The sequence below is a fragment of the Equus caballus genome, chromosome 5, assembly GCF_041296265.1.
Source record: "Equus caballus isolate H_3958 breed thoroughbred chromosome 5, TB-T2T, whole genome shotgun sequence".
NCBI lineage: Eukaryota > Metazoa > Chordata > Mammalia > Perissodactyla > Equidae > Equus > Equus caballus.
The window spans coordinates 100,022,651-100,046,710 of NC_091688.1; the positions used below are offsets into that span (position 1 = coordinate 100,022,651).

Here is a 24,060-nt window from a genome sequence, read left to right on the forward strand (position 1 = left end):
CCGCTCCTCTGCCATCCTAGACTAAGCAAACATCACCTCTCACCTAGACCGCCTCAATGTTCCTCTCACTTCCTCTCTTTCCAATCCAATTTATTATCTACATCGATGTCTGTGCGAGCTCTAAAAGTTATATAACATGTCCCCCTCCATTTTTTCCACCCTTCAGTGGCTTCCTAACTTGCCTTAGTGTAGTCCTAATGCCTTTCTCTAGTCTACAAGGCCCTACGAGATCTGGCCACTGCCCATCTCCACCAAAACTTCCTACGCTCTCCCCCAGCTCACTCCACTCCAGCCCCACTGGGCTTCTTTCTCAAATACACCAAGCTCCAGATCTTTGAACCTTCTGTTTCCCTGCCTGGAATAGCCCCCTTTTCCATTTTTTGCTTTCTGGCTTCAAGTGAAATGTCGTCTCCTTTCCCTTCTCATTATTTTCTACTTCTGTGACCTCTGAACATCCTTCAAAGGACTTATCAAAATTTGTTTATTTTCTTGTTTATAGCCTGTATCTTCCTCCTCCTGGTCCCAAAGGCATAATTTCTCTTTTATTTACCACTATCTAACAAAATGCCTGATACATAGTGGAATCTACATAATACTTGCTCAATAAATGAACAAATAAGCAGTCATCAAAGTGTTAATCTTAGGAGTTGAAATCAACTGAAGCAGAACTTTGGCCAAACTCATTTATAAAGCTGGACCATGACGAATTATTCTCCCAGAAAGTGGTGCCAAGTTCTGTTGATGATGGAGCATCTCGTGACTGTGACCTGATCTTTCTTTTCTCCAGTTTATGCAGATTATATGCCTCCTCTGTGAACTCCTTACCCCTGACTATTTAATTCCTAACCAACAGCCAACTTTAGTTCCCCGTCCTTGATGAAATGCCTCCCCATATTTCTAGCCCACAAGGTCCTTGTGATACTCAGCAAACCTATAGCACTTGCTTAATGATTTTATTCCATTTTTTGCATTTTTTATGAGCCAGACACTGGCTTAGGAAACGAGGCTCAAACATAAAGTTCTTTGAACTAATATTTATTCAGCATCTTTTATACCAGGCTATATTAAGCATTTTATAATATTAACACTCATTAATTCTCACTGCAAACCCATTTTCTATTTAACAAATATTTTTACAGTACACACTATGTATTAGGCCCTAGACTAAGGACGGTACAGATACTAATTCAGTTAATCCTCATGACAAACCTAAGAGGTAATTTGTGTTATTGTCCTCATTTGATAGTTTGGGAAACTGAGGAAAAGACAAGTTATTTGCTTAAAACCACAGAACTAATAAATGACAGCCAGAATTTGGGCCAGGCAATGAAGCTCCAGAGTCTCCATTCTCAACCATCATTCTGGACGACTTCTCAACTCCGGTCAGGGAGGTGTGACTACTCCTGTTTCACCAGGAGAAACTCTGGACTCACAGGGTAACTTTGCTGGGTTATGCATTAATTTACGTGTCCAGCATCAAACATTTACAGCCTGCCTTCTAAACACTGGGCGCTGTGCCGAGTTCTGAGATACACAATGTTCAAACAGCCTTGCCCTCAGGGAGTTCACAATCCAGCTAATTCGCGGGCATTGTGGGATTTAGACTTAAGGGTTTCTGACTCCAAAACCTGTGACCTTTCCAGGATCCCATTCGAATAGAGTTAGATCAAATTGTTTGGGTTCAGAGATGAGCCCTCAACCAACAGGTGGTGGAAGTGGGACAGCTGGGAAGGGTTTCACTGAGGAGGAAAACGCCACTTTTATTGTTATTTAAATAGCTAAATGTTTCACCTTTAGGTATCATCGCCATCCTCCGTCATTGCACTCTCCTTGAGGCCTGGGACTCTAATTTAATATTGCTCATAGAGTTTGGGACAGTGCTGTAAACACAGTCAGTGTCCAATGAAGGGATCTCGAATGAGCTGTGACTAGTTGAGTTCTCACGACAGCTAACAAAGCTGGCAGTATTGGTTTTGTGACACTTCAGATTTCTTCAAGCTTCTTCAAACCTCAGCACTTAATTACCACAGCAAGACATACACGAGCTTTTCCTGGCTCTTTGGGGACTGTGACTCAAGGACTGAATGCCATAAAACCAGGAGGCATCCGAATATTCTCTTTATCACACGGCCCAGGTCATATGCACTTGCAGATTCAACACTGTCCACCCTGGGGAACCTCGCAGCTCTGTCCACCACTACCACGCCCTCCGGAGTGAGGAGTTCTGACCCTGTGACCACAAATTGCCTTGTGTTTATGTTGCCAAAATAGGCAAAGCAAATCCTCACATTTTCCTCACCAGTGCAATGGGGAAGCACCAGGGCCTTGGTCCTTGGAAATGATGAAAAACCAACGCAGATTCATACAGAAGAAACAGCACTGTTTGCCACACTGTCTTGTTTGTTTTGGAGGAATGAGGATTTATTAATAATGAAGTTTCGCCATGCGGCAGGCACATCTGGGTCACAAAGAATCAGTCATAGACAGTAACTCAGGAAAAACCCCATTAGGTCACCTCGTCCTGCCTCTGCCAAGGCTGTGGGCTATGTTTCTGCCTTTTGAGTTTTAACAGCATTTCAAAATAAAAGACGAGATTAGGAGCGATCTCTCACCTGTGATTCAGAAGTATCCTGAACGATGGTGCCTACGTGGGGAAAACGTAAAACAAAACATGCAAAAAGTTTCAACTCCTCCAAGTTTCAACTCATAACTCTGAGTAGGCTGTTCCCTCCCATTTGCACAGAAAGAAAATTGACTAGTAGACTTCAATTAACAGAAGCACGTGGCATCTTCTACAGGGACTCACGAGCAAAGGAAAAAAGTCTACATTTATTTACTTATTTAGCACTTATTTATTTAACCTTCTGGCTGGGTTGCGTGGGTGGATTGGGTTTTACATCCCGAATTACAGAATTTGCGATGGGAATGCGTGTCGGCCGTTTGCTGGAGGAAAGAAAGACTCTGTTCCTTGTCCTCTCTTGTAACAGAGCCTAGGATCCTACACGTCTGTTTAGAGGAGTTAAAATATGTAAGAGCATAACCCTAGCTGGGCTTCCTTTGCTGTGTCGTCTGTGCTTTCCTCCGGACAGCACCCTGAGCCGGCTCTCGCTACCTCTTCCTTGGACCACTGGACGGGCCTCTACTTGGTCTCCTCTCAAATCCCTCCAGTGCATCTGGCCAACGGCTGCCACAATCGGAATCAGCTAAGATTTTCTGAGAACTGACTACATGCTTGGTCTGTGTATAACGTGATCAAACATGTCTCCTACGCTTTAATTTAATTCTCGCAACCACTTTGTGACATAAGGAAGGGCACAGTATGGACAGTAGCCAAAGACATGGGCTCGGGATCGGCAAAAGAGTTTTCACTCCTAGCTCCACCACTTGTTTCTCCCCCAGCTTTACTGAGATATAATTGACATATAATACGGTGTGAGTTTAAGGTGTACAGCATGATGATTTGATATTGGGAAATGATTACCATAGTAAGCTTAGTTAACACATCATCACTCCTCTACTTTTTAATGGAGACTTTGGGAAAATCAATATTCTCACCTGTAAAGTGGGAATAAGAATAGTACTGACTTCACAGAGCTGTTTTTGTTTTTAAAAAAACTTTATGGAGGCTTATTGAGCATATTACATACTTCACCTTTTTCAAGTGTATAATTCAACGATTTTTAGTAGATTTATTAAGTTGTGCCGCCATCAACATAAATCAGCTTAAAGACCTCTACATCACCCCAATATGATCCCCCTGTACTTTTACTGTTAATATCTCTTGCTCCTGCCCCACTTTTTGTCTTTATATCTTCGCTTTTTCTGGGTATTGCATGTCAATGAATACAATATATGGTATCAGACAATATACAGTATCTCATATCTGGCTTCTTTCCCTGAGCATAATATTTTTGAGGTTCACCCATGTTGTTTGTAGCATATATCCTTAGCTTGTTCCTTTCCACTGCTGAATAATATTTCATTGCGATTAGCACCTTTTGTCTACTCACTCACCAGATGATGGACAGTTAGGTTGTTTTCACTGTTTGGCTATTATAAATAATGCTTCTGGGCCCACCCCGTGGCTGAGTGGTTCAGTTCGCAGCTCCACTTCGGCGGCCCAGGATTTCACGGGTTTGGATCCTGGGCATGGACATGGCACCGCTCATCAGGCCATGCCAAGGTCGTGTCCCACATAGCACAACCAGAAGGACCCACAACTAGAATATATCACTATGTACTGGGGGCTTTGGGGAGAAGAAGAAAAAAAAAGATTGTCAACAGATGTTAGCTCAGGTATGGATCTTTAAAAAAGAAAAAATAATGGGGCTGGCCCCATGGCCAGTGCTCCGCTGCAGGCGGCCCAGTGTTTCGTTGGTTCGAATCCTGGGTGCGGACATGGCACTGCTCACCAAACCACGCTGAGGTAGCGTCCCACATGCCACAACTAGAAGGACCCACAATGAAGAATATACAACTATGTACCTGGGGGCTTTGAAACAAAAAAAGAAAAAAAGAATAATAATGCTACTAAGAACATTTGTGTTCAAGACTTCGTGTGGATATATGTCTTCAGTTCTCTTGTGTAGACACCTAAGAGTGGAATTGGTGGTCCATATTTTTAAGAACTCACAGAGTTGTTTTGAGGCTTAAACATTATACAGAAATGGCCTAGCCCCATACTAGCCAGGGAGAAACGATCAATGAAAATTGTCGTTGTAGCTGTTGTTACCGATGCTCTTTTTAGGAGGTTTCATTTTGCTTGTTGTGCAGATGAGGAGGTAAAATAAACCTTAGAAAGCATTCTCAGCTTGCTCAAGATCACACGGCTAATCGATGGATGAACTGGAATTCTCTCCCATGTTTTCTGACTCCAAGCCCGGCACTGTTTCCTGTCACCAGAGCCAAAACCACATTAGCCATCCCGAGGAGCACAGCTCTGATAACGCACTGCCCTGCGGAACTAACGGCAGTGGCTCCTCCGCGCACACAGAATGAAATCTCAACCTCTGTGCTAGGTAAACAAAGCCCCCTATTATGTTTCCCACCTCCCTTTCTTCTCTAATCTCCCACCACTTTCTGCTCCCCCACCCCCATCTCCCTTCACTCGTCCCTCAGGTTGACTTTTATTCCAACACTCAGCCCCCAGTCTTTGAGCCCCTACACCTTTGTCTGAGCAAGATCTGCCTCCTTGAATAGTATTTCTCACTTCTGCCTCATGAAATGTTACCCATCCTTCAAGGCAGAGTTCAAATCCTATCTCTTATACCTTCCTCATCCTCGTAGCTCTGGTCAAAATTAATCTGTATTCTCCTAATCCACTTGGTTATAATAGGTGCTCAATGAACATGCTGATGTGAGCTGAGATGACTGAAAACACTCAGCTGTTTAATGAATGACCCAGCAATGGGAAGCACTATTTTCTTAAAACTCAATAAAAACTCATTTATAAAATTCCTAGGTATATATAGCACAGTGCAGAGTGTTATTTGGACTTGGGATAGGGTGCTGTTCCTGACCACCCTCCTTCCTTCGTGTGTCCAGAGCGCTTTATTCTTATCACACTGTGCTGTATATCCATGTACGTTTGTCTGCCCCACAAGACTGTGAGCAACTCCCGTGAGGAAGCTGTGTCTTATTCCTTCCTCAAGACACATCACCCAGCACAAGGGCTGAGTCATGTAGTCGTGGTGAGTACTCACCAGGCGCTTTTAGAGCGAATGAATGAATGAACAAAAGGGTGAGTGAATGAGAGAACGAGGTGCTCTCTCTCTCTGTCTGACGCAGAAAACCCTCACAAGTAGGCAGTACTCTCTCGTCTGACGTCAGAGTTCTAAAAGCAGTTCCCTTTTAAGACAAGACTCCGTAATCTTCCCATTAGCTTACTGCTAATCCCACTTTCTCCAGACGGCTCACCTGATTAAGTCAATAAGTATAAACGTAGAATATTTTCCTCCCCATCCAGTTCCTTCCTTAACCCTTTCTAAGCAAATGTCACAAAAAAGGGAATATTTAAAGAGAAAAATTTTCCAAAGTATCTTTATGTGAGCTCTAAGACAGAGTGACTTTTCCTAAGTGGCTGGTTGGATTCTACCAAGGATCCAGCAGAGGGCTTTGTACATAGTACGAGCATTGTAAATAGATGTTGCATAACTGGATCCAACAAACATTTATTAAGTGTGGATGGGCAAGACCCAGGTGCAACTTTGCAAGACTCCTGGCATAAGGGGACTAACAAATATACGTAATAGTAACAGTAATGACAGCTATGTATTCAGTCGTTACTCTGTGACAGGCACTATTTTAAGGGTTCTACGTGAAATAACAAATTTAATCCTCATAACAACTTTAAGAGGAAGATATTAAAGATGAAGAAAACGAGGATGAAGAAGCTGAGGGATAAAGAAGGCTTAGGAAGTCATTATCCTGATAAGTAGAAATAATTAGCCTAATAAGTAACAATCTGGCTCCACAATCTCCCTACGGAATGCTGTTAAGCTTAGGAGAGGGACCATCTCCCCTTCATTTTAGTTTCCCCAGCACCCATAAGCACTCGATGGCTGCTATTGAACTGTGCCAACTACAACGCCGGCAAGGGTTAGGAAAATAGTGGACACACTGTGGTATGCAACAATAATAGGGCCTAATGTCAGGGTGGGAGGGGGTGGACGGAGCCCAGGTGCAGAGCCAGACCAGTGAGACCTGGGCTTCAACTCCAGATTCGCCGGTAACTAGCTCAGCGGCTATATCTTCTGTGACAAAAAATTACCCATCCCCACACCACACAGTGCCATTTCTGGGCCAGGAGCCATTATGAAAGTTTGAAGGCTCTGTAAGACTAGATTCTACACTCAGAGACTCAAAAGATTTCACAATAGAGATGATTAAGTCTACAGTTAAAAGATTCACCTCAGGTCGCACACCTGGTTGGTACCAGTACTAAAATTCCGTTTCCTGAGTTCCAGCCCAGTGCTCTTTCACTTAAGTCACAGAGTTTCATTTGAGGTAGGGAAGTCGAACAGAACACTGTAAGAAGCAAATTATTCAAAATGGGACTTTCCAGAGCCAGCCTAGAGTTAGACAGCTGCCTCCTTGTGTTCAAGGGAGGCACGCCCCAGTTTCACTGAAGATCGGAAACCTAACTCTCTCTCCTGTGATGTCAGAGGCTGGGATATCTTCTAAGTAGTGAGTAATGCTCTGCAGATAAGTCTCCCACCGCTCTGTTACGTCCTAAAAATTCTCCCTTGCCCCTTTTCCCTGCCAAGCTCTCTCCTGCTCAACACCCCAAAGAAATACCTCTCAGCGAAGAGGACTCATTCCTAGAAGAAAGGGAAGCACTCTCGCCTGCCTGCTGGCTCAGCTATTTCCCTGAGGGGACACAAGGGCTTGAAGCACCTTTTCTCATAAATTCTCTCCAGTTGTAGAATCTGGAGAAAAGAACGGATTAAATGTAGAGTGAGAACTGGATGGTACTGTGAGAGAAAGCTGTGATTGGAGCAGCAGACGTAAACATCATCCCAAGGGTGTAGCTACCTTTAAGACAGGCACCTACAGGCGTGGGCACCACCTGCAGCACTCGTAGCCACCTGATAGCACAGAGGGCTGGTGCCAAGTACACAGGCTTTGGAGCCAAACAAGCCAGGGTTCAAATCCTGGCTCTGTCACTTCCTAGCTGAGTGTCTTTATATTCCTGGTTACCCTCACGAAGGCATGGTTTCACTGGTTAAAAAAAAGGGGAATAATAACATTGACTTCATAAAGCATTGTTGATGATGAAAAGATCTCATTGCAGTTCCTAATAGCAAATCTAGTCCTTACTAGGGGTTTAATATTGTGTTAAGACTTCTCCCCCGTGCCTCGTAGTTGAAACAGATGCTTTACAGTGAACTCTTCGGAAACAAAGAAAACACTGTGGGGACAGTGTACAGTTGAAACTGATCCCATCAGTTCTATCATGTGTACTATACTCAGAATGTGGGAAAAATCTCAGAATTGCCTGAGCCCACCCTTCCTCCCAGCGAGAGAATCCCGTGTTAAGCTTCCTATGTCTGTCTCGACAAGCGCTCTTCCAACCAGGATGCAGAAGGACACACTTCCCAGGGGAACCCATTCCACTTTCTGCCAAATCTCTAATGGGTTTAACAGCCCACTGAGGCAAACTCTCTGATAAATTCCACCCACTGCAGCCGCCTTGGCTTGGCCCTGGCTGCACAGAACCCTGAGAAGGGAGTGTTTCCCTGCCACTGTGCCCTGCTCAAGAGTGGAGGAAATCTCCTCTACAGAAACTTGAGGTGTGGGTCACAGTAAGTAATCCCACCAACAAAATTAGGAAATGAAATAGATGATGCACATTTCACCACTGCACAAAAAGAGGAGGGAGAGATAAGTGTGTCCGCAACTTGAGTAGAAGGAGATACTCAAGACCTGAAGAAAAGGTAAGATTTGGGGGCGAAAGAACATGGTGAGACGTTAATTCCTTAAACTCCGGAAGGTATCCACGGTAGGCTCAGTTTAGTAATTGGCCAAGAGCAATTCTTTATCAGAAGATAAAGGAGGGTGAGGAGGAAACCACACCTGAAGGCAGGATCTCAGGTCTATGACGTTCCAAGCAGCGGCGGTTGCAGGAGCGACAAGGAGCCACACACGTTAGTGCTAAAGCGCCAGGTCATCTTCCTGAGATGCAGAGACACGGAGGTGGGAGCAGAAGCCTGGGGGTGGGCGGGAAACACAAGGCGATGAGCTGGCGTGGAGAGTTGCCCAGCGCGCACGTGCTCTGCAAAGGGGCTGAGGTCTCATCCTGCACAGGTGCTTTCTCCGTGATGAGAACACAAGACTCAGAGGGGATAATGGAGGCAAGGAAGTTTTAAAATTCATGGTTAAGAAGGAAGGAGCGAGTCCCGTGGATGACCTGGAGAATAGGTTTGACATTCAAATTTCCAAATTGTGTGAGAGGACATGAAAGTTTCAAACCCACTCTGTGGAAATAAGTAATATACAGAAAGAGGATTCCCACCTCACTCTTACCGCCTCCCACCCCTGAGATATTTCAGGCCATAAATGAATCTACTTTTGAGATATTTCTTCCAGATAATCAGTTGTGGTCTCCAGACTTGGAGCACAAAGTGACCAGCATTCTCATAAATCTGAAGCCCAAGATGCTCTCTTTCTCTCACAGCTACTCACTAGAGAGAATGGTGAGAAGAATGGGGATGGCTTGTGGTGTCGCCAACATTTAGCAGGTGTGCTGCCACTGCCTGGGCACTGTGGGGGTGTTCAAAATACCAACACTGTGCCCTTCTGGTCTTTCAAATTATCGTTTGGTTTTCAAAACAATTCTGACCTGGGAGGAATGGTTATTTTACGGTGTTTTGAAATAAAGTCTCAATTAGTCAGAAGGAACGCAAACATTTTTATTTTCCTGGACCTCATGTATTTTATTTGTCATAGAGCTGGCCATGATTTTGGTCCGATTCCCGAGACAGGTATTTTTTGTTCATTGGTTGGTCTTTGGATGCTTGGTTTTATTTGTCAACTTGGCAAAGCTAAGTACTCAGCCATTTAACCAACGTTGATCTAGGTGTTGCTGTGAAGGTATTTTGCAGGTGTGCTTAACATCTGCAATCAGCAGACTTTAAGTAAAAGAAATTACCTTCAATAATGTTGGGCCTCATCCACTCAGTTGAAGGTCTTAAGAGCAAAAACTGAGGTTTCTCGGAAAAGGACAGATTCTGCCCCAGGATTGCAGCATTAACCCTGCCTGAGTTTCCAGTCTGCTCGATGGATTTTGGACTGGCCAGCCCCCATGATTATGTGAGCCAAATCCTTAAAATAAATCATATATATGTGTATATGTGTATATACATACATACTCTCCCACTGGTTCTGTTTCTCTGGAGAATCCTGACTAATATGGTCCTTATCTTCATGTAGCGTTTTCTCTAGTCTTATTTTCAGTTGGTGCAAACTCAAGATCAGAGTCTGTTTAGCTTAAGGAACACACATAAGCTAAACAAATGAATGAATGATGGAGGAAGAACTTACGCCCGTGGCATGAAGAACTATTATGCTTTTAAAAAGCAACACAAGACATAGTCCCATATAGTATAAAAAGACTGGGCAATTATTACAACAGGCAGGACTAACATAGGGGGCTTTCCATGGGTAAATTTTCAAGTCAGAGTAAGAGGACTGTAGGCAGGGTGGTTTGGAAGTGTGAAGGGCATGGAGAGGGAGGCAAATCAGAGGGAGGCCTGGAAATGATCCGGGGGTGAAGATAGAAAGGCTGGTGAAACTAGCGATGAGAGAGGAAGAAGTAACGGAAAACCAGGTCACTGAGGACAGAGGCCCATTGTGTCCACAAAAGCATGCAAAGAACCCTTAGTTTCCCCTGGGATAAAAAAGTAACAAGCCAGTGTGCACACGCACACATGGCTTAGAACTGGCACATGTAGAGAGCTGAAGGGTTCCTTGTTTGTCAGAACAGGTTCTCTGTGCGGACATGTAAAGCAAAGGCAGAAGACTTCCCAGCTGTACAAATACACGAAACGCCCCTCCCAATGCTGATGCACCACACTTAAGGTGTGTGGTTACTTCACAGAACTGAGCCTCTGGGAGCTTGAGGCCCTGTTAGCAATGCAGGGATGAAAAGGAAGTCCCAGTGTCACGTTCTTGGTAGGATGACTGGCTCTTTTGGTGGGACTGTCTTTCCAAAGCCAGCAAATAGAGAGCTCCAGAGGATCAGCCTGACCTTTGCCTTCCAGAGAGAGAGTCACATAGCCTGTGAGAAGAAAATGGCTGTCTCACGAGCTCAACTTTCTTTCTGTTCAGATGGCAATCCAGATTGGCATCACAGATTTTGAAACAAATTTTTGTCCCATGGACGTTGTTTCAAGTTCCTCAAAGTGAGAGCAGCTGGCAAAGTCACTCGGTTTCTCTGTCGCATAAGCAAACTCCTCCTTATCAGAATGTCCCCCTCACTCAGGAAAGCCCATTCTTCCATGACTAGGACAGCAATCTTTCTCTCCTTTTACTTACAATTCATCACACTACCTCTCTTTCATTGCTCATTCTTTTTCAATTAATATTTTTTGAGCACCCACCCTGTGCCAGGCACTGAGCACACAGTCTAATGGTGTACGCAATCAAGAAAATAGGCAGCTGCAATACATTAAAAATGTAAACATTTATTTAGTGTTTCCGTGTGCCAGCCATTGTTCTACTCACTTTACGTACATTAATTTGCTTTCGTAACAATTCTTTGCCAAAGGTCCTATTATTACCCCTGTTGTACAGATGAGGAAACCAAGGCCCAGAGATGCTGAAATACTTGTCTACGATCACAAAGAAAGAAAGGCATAGAACCAGACTAGACTCAGGCAGTCTGGCTCCAGAGCCTTGACCGTGGAGGTGCATGGAAGGGGCAAATGCTGAGTATCCTGCTAGAAAAAGCTCCCATGCTGGGGATGATGGAGCTGGTGCCAGGAACCCAGACTTGTGGCTCCCGGAGACGCGCTGTACTTAGAATTCAAATCAGATCATGTCAATCTCCTTCTCAAATCCTCGAATGGCCCCCGGCTGCATTTAGAATAGAATCCACACGTTCTACCACGGCCTACGAATGCTCTGCCAACCTGGTCCCTCTCAGCCACTCTGGCCTCACCTCTCACACCACCCTATCAATCCAGAAGATTGCACCTTTTAGCTGTTAGTCACTGCCTCCACCCACCCAGCTCCTACTCACGGTTTCGATTTCAAGTTCAAGGTCATTTATTTACAAAGGGTCTCCCTGTCTCCCATCTACATTATTCCCAATAATAACTAATGATAATAATAATGAGAGCAAACATTAAACAATACTAGGTGGCAGGCAGCACTCTAAATGGTTTACCTATAAAAGCTCATTTACATATTACAACACTCCTGAAGGTAAGTTCCAGCATTATTCCCAGTTTTACAGGTGAAACAGTGAGGCAATATTACAGCATTCTGTACTTTCCTTTATTATGATTATCAAGTGTGTAATCATATATTTATTCATTTAATATTTCCGGGGCGGTGAGCTGCACGTGGTCAGGGGTGGAGTTCATTCGTTTCATCGTTGTATCCCCAGGTCTAACACAGCGTCTCATGTGCAGTAGGCATCTAATAAATGTTTATTTAATAAATGAATAAGGACACATGAGAGCCATATTTCTCTGAAGACTGACACATTTCTTATTACTTACAACAAACTGGATAGCTGACAATGGAACTGACGGAAATTCTCTATTACGCAGTAGGGAGTAAAGCTGCAGATATTTCAACTCTGTTCGCTCTTGGTTGTGAAATTCTCACCATCCCCCTTTCCACTAGTTTTACCATACGAGGTTTATGGTTGGGAGGCAGGAATGGCGTGGTCTAGACTAGAGGAAGGAGCATGGGTTTTCAAGAAATACAGACTTAGCTTTCGGTTCTGACTTTATCACTTCCTAACTGTGTGGCCTTGAGTAAACCCCAAATATTCCCTGCGCCTCCTTTTCTAAATCTGTGAAATACGGACAATATCATCTGCTGGGCAGTTGAGTTGGGAGAGTTGGGTGAGACGATGGATACAGAGGGGCTCCCATGGTGCCTGGCGCACAGCCGGACTTGAACGACCGCTAGCTCCCTGCCTCTCCCGCAACCAGAGGCAGGCGTGTGGGGCTTTGGAAGTCATCTAGTTTACCAGACAAGCGGCACCAGCCAGACCAGACCCTACAAACCTGAAGCCCGAAGTTCACCTGAGGGAGTCGGGGAAAGATCACATTATCTGACCTGGCCACCTCCCTGGATCAAAAGATTTGGGTCATTACCAGGGCCCCAGCTCATTCCTCTGACAAAGCGAAGGAGGGGGTAGGAAAAGAACATAAAACTCTGAGTGGTCCCTTTTGGTACTTGTCAAGAGCTCTGGCTGGAGTAAGTTAAGACAATAAACTAAGAAAAGATCTAGTGAGTTCTGCTGCCTGTTCTCTATTTCAAGGGGACAGTCCCTGCTTTGTTTCTCTTCTCTCGGGTGAAAGACTGTTTCCTGAAATGCTCCTGGCTTCCGAGAACAGCTCTGGAGGCCACTCCATGAAGTGCTGGCCAGGGGTTGATCAGAAGCGAGCAAGCAGAATTTACCCTACCCCCAGGATCACGCAGGCTCGGATGCCGGAGGGAGAAAAGGGAACTTCGATGCTCCTCTTCCTTCCTCCTTCACCTCCCAAGATCCATGTTCATTCTTCTCTAGGCCAACCCTGACTTCCTTCTCCTCTCTCGCGTCCCAAGAAAGAGGATAGAGGGGGTAGGTGGAATGAGGATGCCTTCCCCTTCCCACAGGTAACAAGAGAGGGCATAGAGCCTTTCCCAAAGGAGTCAAGCCCCCTCAGGCTGGGCTCTGCTAGGCTTCATCTCTCCAGAGGGAAGCTCTGCACCAGCTCCTGCCGCTACTCTCTGCTGAGCCCCCTGGGGTGAAAACCTGCACCTGTGCAGGTGTGTGCCACGCCCGGAACTGTGTATTCAAATATAATTATAATGAGTTGTACAGCTCTAATTATTCTATCTTATCAAGTGAAGTCCTCTCAGGCTTATGCAGAAGAAAACTCTCAGCCAACTCAGACTCAGTTTATCAGAATCCTAACTGGGTGTTCTTTGCTCTCTGTTTTCAAGAGAAAGAGCCAGGTCTGTATACTGTCCTCTGACATTTGGTATCAGCTCCATTCTTTCCAGCCCCCTTAGCTTTTTCTGTGCGTCCTGGAGAATCCTACCTTCAGCTCCAAATCTATATTCATAGAATCAGATTTTTACGGTTTCAGAGGGAAAGAATCTCAAGCTTTCAAGAAAGATTGCCTTTTACATTGATTCACCATGGAAGGGAAGTAGATCAGAGCGTCTTAGATCTCAGCAAAGCTTTCTGTTTTGGTTCCTACCGAGGCCAGCAGGCAGGGGCTCCTAGCTTCACACGGTGACCACCTGCCAGTGCTGGGTGCTGCGGGAAGCACGTTGTGTGACACAAATAACAGCGACACTAATCTTGACACTTCCTAAGTCCCAGGAGCCATTCTAAGTGCTTTCTACATGTTTATGCATTTAAGCCTTACAACCAAATGTGAGGTATGTACGACTTCCATCCCAACTTTGGAGATAAAGCAGTTGGGATGTGGAAAGGTTAAGTGACTCGTCCCCCGGTCACGTAGGGTGGACCTGGGACTTGAAAGTGGCAGGCTGGCTCCGGAGTCTTCACTCTTAACCACTGTACACACAGCTTTCCTCATTTGGTCCTCACAGCAATCTCATGAGCTAGAAGATTAAAATGTCCACTTTCCAGATAAGAAAACTGAGACTCACAGAAGTAGCTCATCCTTGGGGATTGACTGGCGAGTCCCAACCGAATTCAATTCCATATGCTAATTGAATTCCTACTTTGTTCCAGGCACTGTGCGAGGCACCAGGAGCATAAGATACTCTGATAAGCCAGTCACATTTTGTCATTTGTGTGTGCATGTGAAGGGAAGCTGCCTGTAGTCAAGATTAGCCAAGATGTCAGCATTGCGCACAGCCCTGAGCACTAGAAGATCGTTGGTCTAGCCTGAGCAAAGCCACACGTGAGTCTGCTCCTTTCCAGTCCTTTCCAATCGGGCCTGGGCGTACCCTCCTCTGTATTTGTTCATTCCGTACATCTACTGAGCATTGACTGTGTTTTAGGTCATGCTATAAATTGGGGATATTAAAAAAAGAGGATTAGTACTTGGGACACTCTTAGTTTAGAAGGGGAGAAAATTAAATAAATACAGCATAATATGACAAGTGCAATAATTGAGACTTTGAGATAATAATCAAGATAATAATTAAGAGTAATTTTGGATGAGTTGCAGGGAGCACATCCAGAAGATGGTAGATGTGCTGGGTCTTAAAGGATAAAAACCGCATCTTCCAGATGGGAATGGGTAAAGGAACCAGCATTTATTAAGCTTACACTATCAGGCCCTGGATTCAGACTATATACGTAGTTTAATCCTGACTCCAGAATCCAGGAATCAGTGAGCATAAAGAACTTGTTCACAGTGACAATGTAAGGAAATCCCTGAGCTGAGCGTGTGAACGATATATTCTGGAAATGGCAGCCAAGGCAGAGGGAACAGCATGTACAAAGGCTAGAAGGCAAGAAGAGTCTGGCACATTTGAGGGACAGGCTGTTCAGTACATATCAGCCATCATGCACAGCTGATGGGTTAAAAGGGGAGATGAGGACAAAGAGGGAGTTAGGAGCAAAATTCTGAAGGACTCTGCATACCCCGTAAGAAATAGGGGACTTCTCCTGAAGGCAAAGAATGGCCAACTAAGAAAATCACACGACCGAAACCGGGTTTTAGAAGAATAATTGTAGCACCAGAACGAAGGTGGACTGGAGTGGGGACAGACTGAGGATCATAAAGCAAGTCGGGGCCACCACGATGGTTTTGGTACAGGAGGATGAAGCACTGACCTGAGGAAGAGGGGGTGGGGAAAGACTAGAGAAAAGTCTGTAAGAATCTGCTGTGGGAGGGAGAGAGAGATAAAAAGGTGGATAGTGACATGCTACTCATAGCCAGGAACAGGGAACAAGGGGCAATGGTGGAGGGGGTGGAGCTGGGCCTCCAGGTGAACCACTGGGGTTACCAAAGGTGGTCAGACAGATGGCTGGCGTGTATACACACAGTCACTGATGAGTAAGTGAGGAAGTGCAGGGAGTGGAGGCAGCGGGGTTGGAAGGGAGATGAGTGCTAATGCCAATGAGGGGATTCTGACAACCAGATCTGAGGGAAGCTGTCTGCTCAAGATGGCTCCCTAACCATGAGCCTGGGAGACAGGGGAGTCCAGGTGGGAGGCGAATCTTTGCCTCTGACCCCTGGGGCTGCCCAGGTAAATAGAGCTGTCAGAGAGACAGATGTTTCCTGAAGGGCTCTCTCTGACACACCTGGGAGCTGCATGACCAGGCTTGAGGCAGGCAGCAGCAGCTGGGTTTTGGGAGGAAGCAGGCACGTGGGCAGCCTCCTGCCTCCTGTGGGAGCTCTGCAGACAAGGCGGCTGAGAGACGCGAATCTTTCTTCCCACCTCCTCCTCCACCCTCTGCTTCAGAGCCCTGGTGCCACAGCCCAGTGCAGGCTGAATAAAGGTTGATTCACAGATGAGGGGCTGCAGCTACAAGCCACACAAAGGCGGCAGAAAGGACAAAATTGTGTGTACGTGTGTGTGTGTGTGTGTGTGTATGGAAGAAACTGTTTATTCAGGAAACTACACGTCAAACACAGACTTACTGGCAGACAATAGAGATTTGCCTAGACAATTCATGCCACCAAATAAACATCAAGATGGGCCGTGTAGAGCCAAAGGTGAGGCACATTTTTAAAAGTGGGGTGTCTCCCTTCATGGTCTCAATTACAGGAGATGTTTTTGCATACAAAAGCCTCGAGGCAACAATGTCTGGGCATCTACTTGAATCTACTGTAACCAAAGAGAAAGAAAGGCCGGAACTAAAATGCAAAAGAAAGAAAGAAACAGTGTTTGGAGATAGGTCTGCTACAGTATAAACTTTTCCCTTTCTCTGGCTTACTGCATAGCAAAACCTGATGGTTGTCTTTGTAAAAAACGTGTCTGTATCTAGGTCCCTGGCAGAGATTTGCCTCTGGGAGGGCCAGCAATCTATTTAATGACTCCATTGACGTCAATAGCATAACTGAAATACTTACTAACATGCATGATTCCAACTTTCAGGGGGGTGGGTGGATGGTGTTTCTCAGCAGTACAAAAACATGAAGTGGAGCCACCGCGGAACGAACTCGGCTCTTCAGCAGCAAGCGAGAGATGAGATGCTGCAGGTCTCATCGGGCCCGGTTAATACGAAGAAACATTCACAGGAAATTCAGAAATTAATTTCGAGCTAGTGAAATAGCCATAAATGAGCAGGTCTTTATTTTTGGCAATGTTTGCGCAAGGGTAACATTTTGACTATTTGCACTTTATTCAACTTGTCAATGATTTTACAGATACCCATACTTAATTTTAGACACATTTGAAATAATCGCAAATCAATAAAAATAACTCAGTGTTGATGCTTTGGGGTAAACTTTCACAAAAGGGCTATTTTAGACAAAAGCAATTCTTACAAAACAACCATTTCGGGAATTATTCTCAGAACGGCTGGGGCTTTTCTAGTGCATTTGCCACATGGTTTTGTATGCAGGCTGCCACTGAACACTCAGGGTGAGTAACTAAGACAATTATCCCACAAATCAGGCCATACAACATACAGAACACTGAAGAAAAAGTAATCTGATATTTCTGGTTTTTTCTCTTTTTCCTCCCCTCCTATCTCTCCTTTATCAGGAGTGGCCACAGCCTTTGGTAACAGGATTGATTTTATTCGTTTTTGTCCATAAGTGTTGCAACGCTGCCTGCCAGTTCTTGCTTAATGTAGAAACCCAGCAAACGTCCTGCTTATGTGGGGCTTCATTTCCAGTCATCTGACACAGATCGGCTCTCAGAGAGCCCCATCCTTGTGCACGCCCAGCCTGTCTTTCATCCTAGGCCCTGGCAAAGAACGAGAACTGAATCAATGCCATGACTTTCTGAATTTCTTGGGCTCCAAGATAACTCACTAACCCCTGTGCCCACTCCTTGGATAGCCCCTGCCTCTGGCACACCCACACGAACCTCCAGGGGGAGATTCATAATCAAGCAAAGATATGGGAGAAACTCATAGTGAGCAATAGGCTTCTTAGGAGAAAATCTCTTCTCTGTTATCAACCAGTAAAGAGCTGTTTCCTCGCCAGAATGGCCTGGACACATATTAGAACAAACGAATTCCCATGAGCACTGAAAAATAGTAATTAAGTCTGTTTCTCACTTAGGTCAACCTATTTCAGACTGACTGGAAAGGCCTATGTTATCTCAGCGTATTTCTCTGTCCACAGGCTTTTCTTGAAACACGTCTAAGTGACTGAGGTTGAAAACCACCATAAACCCAGGCTGTGGGTGGATACCCAGGGTGGGAGAGACTTCGGGCCTGAAGTCTTAAGACAATTCTCTGGTCATCTTTGTGACGTGTTTGCTGTCATTTCTGATGACCCATGGACTTGAGGGGTTTCTTCATAACATCTGGTCTGTTGCATTCATGATGCTACTGCTCAATACATTTACTGGCAAATTTTGGAACAAGAAAGTTAGTACAGAACATTTCATCTTACACGTCGATTTGGCTGCTGAAATGCTATATGTAGGATACATATTATTATAAGTCAAGTCACATTTATATGAGTCAGAGGTTCTGGCCATTGAAAGGAATACTTCTCTAATCCTTTTGTGAAGTAAACAGTCAGTCTGTAAAAGCCGTGAGCACTTGCTAATTTATCCTTTCAGCAAATTCTTATTTTCATGACATGCCTGTAATCACTATTGAAACGCGTGCAAAAGCAAGGGATAGGATGGGTGGAAAATGTAGGGCAAATATCCTCACACAAACACACACACACACACACACTCACACACTCACTCATGTACACATACACACACATTGCTGTACCTCAATTATCTGATTTTTTCTGTTGAAATAGTTTCGGGACTTGAAATCCTGAGAATTACTTCAATTTTCCCGTTTGAATGTGCACAGATGACAGAACCCAAGTTCCTGCCTTGTTTTGGGTCTTCTTTCTTCTATTCTATTTTTTTTTTTTACCTTTCTGTTCCTGTCCTTACGCATCATGCAGAGAAAGCCTGGAATTTACGCTTGTGAAAAGGCAAAATGTGATAAAAATTGAAATGCTCATTAAACTCCACAGCATTCGCATTTTTAATGTCCCCAGGAGGAGTCACTGCATCTTTCTCCTTAACGTGGGAGCATTTGGTTTCCACATTGCTAGACTTTCTGGGCTTTCAATTCTCCTTTCCTTCACTCTGGCTTTCCTATTCAAAGTGCAAAATGTCAACTTTTTAGATTTAACTCTTTTTGTTCAAAACCTATATGACCGCACTAATTATAGAGTGTGCTTCAAACCTCTTTTAATTCCAATGCAATAATTGATTTTTTAATAGTAAAAAAACACAACTGAATAATTTTCATAGCCATAGAGATAAAAATATTGACTCATTATTAAAATTTAATTTATGAGCATTCTCCTTAAGATAAAGTCTCCAAACTCTGCAGTCCTCCTGGTCAATTCAACACTTACTGTCTACCTACTTTGTGAAAACAGCTCTGCCAAAGGATTCTGAGCGATAAAGAGGTGAGCAGGGGGCGGTCCCTGCCCTTGGAGCTGTGATGGAGGAGACCGAGAAGCCGCAGGATCTATCCTGGAACGGAATTGTTGCCATAGGACACAAAAAGGAGCAACTGCACTTTTTTTTTTAAAAAGTTCGGATGTCTTTGCAAGGAGGGAAGCTTTTGTTGTACCACGGGAGCTGAAAAGAATATGCTTGGTGAAACAGTGAGAAGGAAGTTACCAGAGACCAAGAGATAGGCTTTGATTCCCCGCATGAATTATTTCAGCTAATGATCAGTTTGTAAGAGCAAATGTACCAATTTAACCATGGCTTCTGACAATTAGCTTTTAAAATGAATTGAATTTCCTTCCTTTGGATGTATGAAAAAAAGTCTTCTTAAAAGATCTGGCTTCTCTCTGTCTCTCTCTTAAACTTGCTTTTATATAAGCTGCCTAAGTCAGTCAGGCTTTCCTAACAAAGTGGATTTCTGCTAAATCTGTTTAAATTATTGTGAGTTTCTTGTATCTTTTATTTTAGGTTTCAACTGAAATGCGTGAATTCAACGTCAGCGCTAGTAAATGAAAACCTGATCTTAGCATCACGAAAAATCACCTTGTAACGCAGCACTCCAGCTTTCAATTCTGTTTGCTCCAAGCCACTTATTTTTCATTCCCCTTTAAAGTTTCTATTTAAACACACCTCTTTGTCATATGCTGATAAATATTAAAATAACAGGAAAAATCTGCTTGACTTATTCAAGCTGATAATAAGAACAAAACACAGGATGTGTGTGCCCTCCTTCCTTTTCTGAGTGTGGTTAAGCGTTAAGAAGAGTTTGAAACCTATAATTACGCAATAATTGGTATCACTACATTCTCTTCCCAGTGAAAAGCCAGAACTTTTGTAGTTTGCCACAAAGACAGACAAAAACAAATTGCCTAAGTGGTATTGTCATTTCTTTGCTCCATTGTTTTAAAGAGAATTTAGCAAAAGATTCTCTAGGCTGTAGTTACTGTGCCAATAATCACATAGCGATCTTTCCAACAGCATCTTTGGCTAATGAGCTAATTTATAGAACCATAAATATCAGATATTCTCCTAATGTTTGTCAGTATTTATTGCAAGAAAAAGAAAACATAGCTTAAATATTCAAATTGATGTCAAAAGCATCTCAGTACATTTGGCCAACAGAATTCTGAGCAACGGTGTCTTGCTGGTGGGACAATATGACGAAACGATAGGAGTTTCAAAACCACCGCCTTTGATCTCCAAGTATGTAACACCAGTTATATGTTAAAACACTATTTAGTTTCTTTTTATAAAACTTCTAAAGGAAGCAGTACATTAGCACACCAGGTTTTTGAAGTCCACAGATAGAGTACTGTTCTCTCAGTCTCATACCCTGGGGCTCTCGAGGTAAACCCACCTTTCCTTAATATCTTCCTTTCACTTTTATTCTTGTTCTCATAAAAATATTTTGAAAAGCATGTACCATAAATACTTCAGAAGCCAATGAGCCAATGGAACCTACTGCCTTTGTTCTCTTCTTTTAAAAGTTGGGCTTTGATATTATTTCTGTTATAGGTACTTATGGCCGTGACACCAGCAAGAGAACACAGCATCCGAGGAAGGAAGCCGGGCAAGGACACAGGGAAGAGAGCAGCACGGAGCAGACGAGGCAGCGTGAGGTGTTCATGATCTCAGCATCACATCATCTTACGTGTTTCTCCTGTGGTTTTACTCAAGACCACTGCTACGCGAGTGGGCACAGATTCAAGGGGAAAAACTCCATTTTGCACTCTAAAAAATGTCATCTAACCGGTTCCATCTCATGTCAAGAAGAATTTATGCTCCACACATCTCCATGATGCCCCTTCAAGGTGGCCCTTCCTCTCGGCAGCTCTCAACTCTGCATGAACAGCATACGCACACACTGAAAGATGAGAAGTTAGGTTTCTTTAAAAAACACCTTGGAGGAACAACGTTGGATGATCTCCAAGAGAAACGATTTGTGACCTGGAAAGAACCTTTGGTTTCACACCTGGAAAGGATGTAGATTCAAGTGGGATCCATAGTTGATGCTAAGAGGAAAACCACGAACATACCCCGTGGGGCCCTCGGGCCAATGTGGGGGCACCTCAGGGCCTTTGAGGTTAGCTCTCCTAGGGTTCACTGGGGCCAGCAAGCTGAGGTCAATTTGTACTATCAATACACCTCTGCCCTTGCCCCTCTTCTGGGAAGCAGCAGTACCACACATCCGTCACATTCTGAAAGCCTGCACATGCATATGGTAGGAAAATTATTTAATACTCCTTTTCATTTGGTTTCACATGGAGTGAAGGAAAGCTCCAGTATGCCTTCGAAAAAAGTTGCCAAGAGACATACTTTTGAGGGCTATAAAATGCAAACAAATGCTATTATTCTACAAAAGGTTCTGAATAAGAGGCACATTTATTATTGTAAACCATGGAGACAGGCCTCATGACGTGGCTTACCTTGCAGGTGGACTCTTGAAACAGGAGGCTGACTAGCAGCTGGGGATCTCCTGCAGAGAGAAAGAGAAAAGGAGGCCTGAGTCTTTGCATGAATAGCCCCTCCCTGTGCCCCCATGATCGCTGAGGGGTTTTCCAGGTCATAAGGAGCCATCAAGTGACATAATGCTGTCTCCGGAAGACAGGCTCCTGGAACACATGTGTGGATGACTGCCGTTCTCTCATGTGCAGATGGCCTGGAATTCCCCTCTGCACAGCCTCCTGGATGCTCGAGCACTCCAGGAAGGAAGTCCTTTACTCCAGGTCCCTAACCAGCCTTTCTGTTTTAGGTTTCCCTGTTCCAGGAGGCCCTCAGAGGAGGATGAGCTTGCTCAGGAATGACACCAAATGGAAGAGAGAATCTGGATCCCTTTGGGCAGTGGTTTAGAGAGTTACAGCCAGAGGATCCCTGAGAGATCCATTGGTCCAGGCCTCCCGTTTGTGCAGTTCAGGAGACTGAGACACAGAGAGGTGAAGTCACTTGCCAAACGTCGCATAGCTATCAGGAACAGTAATCAGGTTGCTTGAATCATGGTGCCATCTTTTCACAGAGGGACTGGGCATTGTCCTACGTCCTAACGAGCCTGTTGACGTCAAGAATCAACTGAAACAAGCAAAGAAATTCATGTTCCACAAACACTGGGGCTTCTCCTTTTCTTTCTTGTTTTTCTTTTTTCTTCTCTATCATTTTCCCTGATTTTGCTGCTGTCACCATCTTTCTCATGTTTTGCAGAACTTCTGCCAGAAACTGATTCGGTCATCCTGGGGTGGGCTTGAAAGTTTGCATTTCTGACTAGTACCCAGGAGGTGCTAATGGATGCTGCTGGTCTGGGGACCACATTTTCAGGACCACTGGTATGGAGGGCTGGCTCTCTGCTGCACTCAAGAGCAACAGGACATTAGCAGCAAGCAAGAGACCGGGACTCTAGGCCAGTGAGTCTCAAACATGGACAACATCTGACTCCCTTGGGGAGTTATTGCAAATACAATTCCCTTCCCCATTCCAGGAGAGTCAAATTTCAGTATATCTGAGACGAGACCTGGGAATCTGTAATTTTTTACTTGTCTGTGAATTCTGATGCATAGGCGAGTTTGGGAAGGAAGCCAAATTCTAAATGATACAGGATGGTCTGCAAAGGTGTTGCGAAGGAAGAGCCTCTCTACTGGCGTGGCCACATGGTTATTTTCCTAGGTTTTTGAGAGCCGCAAACTGATATTTGGTCCCTTAGGGGTAAACTAGCTTCTAAGTAACATAGCTTATAGCTGCAGGGTCTGACTGACAGGGTTCACATTTACCACTCATTTACTAGCTAGGTGATCCTAGGCAAGGTACTTTTAAACCCTCTGCGGCATGAAATCTTCTTGCGTGACCAGGAAAGGGAAGTTGCCATCAGTGACAGCTATTCTCTGCTAGACACTGTGCTGGGCACCCCTCAGCTTCCATTGGGAATGTCATCATCTCCTTTTAAGAATAAGGAAACTGAAGTTCAGAGAGGTTAAGTAAGAAACATCCTGGCATGGGTGGGATTCGAGGCTAAGTCTTTCTGAATCCAAAGTACATGCTCTTTCCACGAGCCCATCAACTGATCACACCTGCACTAAGACTCAGGGCTGTTTTTTGGGAAAATTAAGAGGTGAAAGTCCAAACTCCTTAGCCTGGATTCAAAATCCTTTGCTCTTTGGCCCCAACATACTTTTCCCCAGCTTATCTCTCAGAATTCCTCTCTGCCTGACATTTCATCTCAAACCACCGACTGGCTGTTTGCTCTTACCCATCCTGTACTTCAGTTTAGTAGCATTTTAAAATTGTAATTAAAATAGGCACTAATTAGTATTTAATATAGAACTCCTTGGTATAAATGCAAACTTTATGCGGGCAGAGAACAACTTGCTCACTACTGGATTCCTGAAACCCAGGTCTTCCACACGCCAAGCACTAGGTAAATACCTATTGAATGGAAGAATGAATGAATGAAGGAAGGAAGGAAGGAAAGAACACCTCGTACTCTGGAAAGGCCAAACTTGGACGCTTCTTTTTCCCTGAACATGTGCGGTCCCTGTGCTGACACCGCTCAGCCCAGTTCTCTGAGAAGGAAGCTCTTCCTACACAAATCCACACATCTAAATATCACTTACCTTTCTGTGATTTATGATAAGAAATACATATTTGGTTTTGTTCCTGTTGTTCCTGGCACAAAGCTCCTAAAACCCTTTAATTTCCTAAGTGAGGAGAGTGAGTAATGTGTCTTTTGTTATGCTAATAAGGTAACTTTGGGAAAGCCCCTACATCACCTAA

General features: G+C 44.3%; 1 protein-coding gene across 7 annotated transcripts in view; it reads right to left on the bottom strand.

The window, feature by feature from the left end:
- The window catches only part of PDE4B (phosphodiesterase 4B), a 486,666-nt gene that overhangs the window by 80,926 nt on the left and 381,680 nt on the right, over positions 1-24,060 (bottom strand). For 5 of the 7 annotated variants that reach the window (XM_023641930.2, XM_023641932.2, XM_070268883.1 and 2 more), the window contains one exon: positions 21,729-21,778. In XM_023641930.2, the coding sequence (XP_023497698.2) occupies positions 21,729-21,778 (50 nt within the window). Of the gene's footprint in view, positions 1-16,724; positions 16,989-21,728; positions 21,779-24,060 lie in introns of those variants that run through there. The other 2 variants (XM_014740112.3, XM_070268888.1) reach the window with 2 other exon arrangements.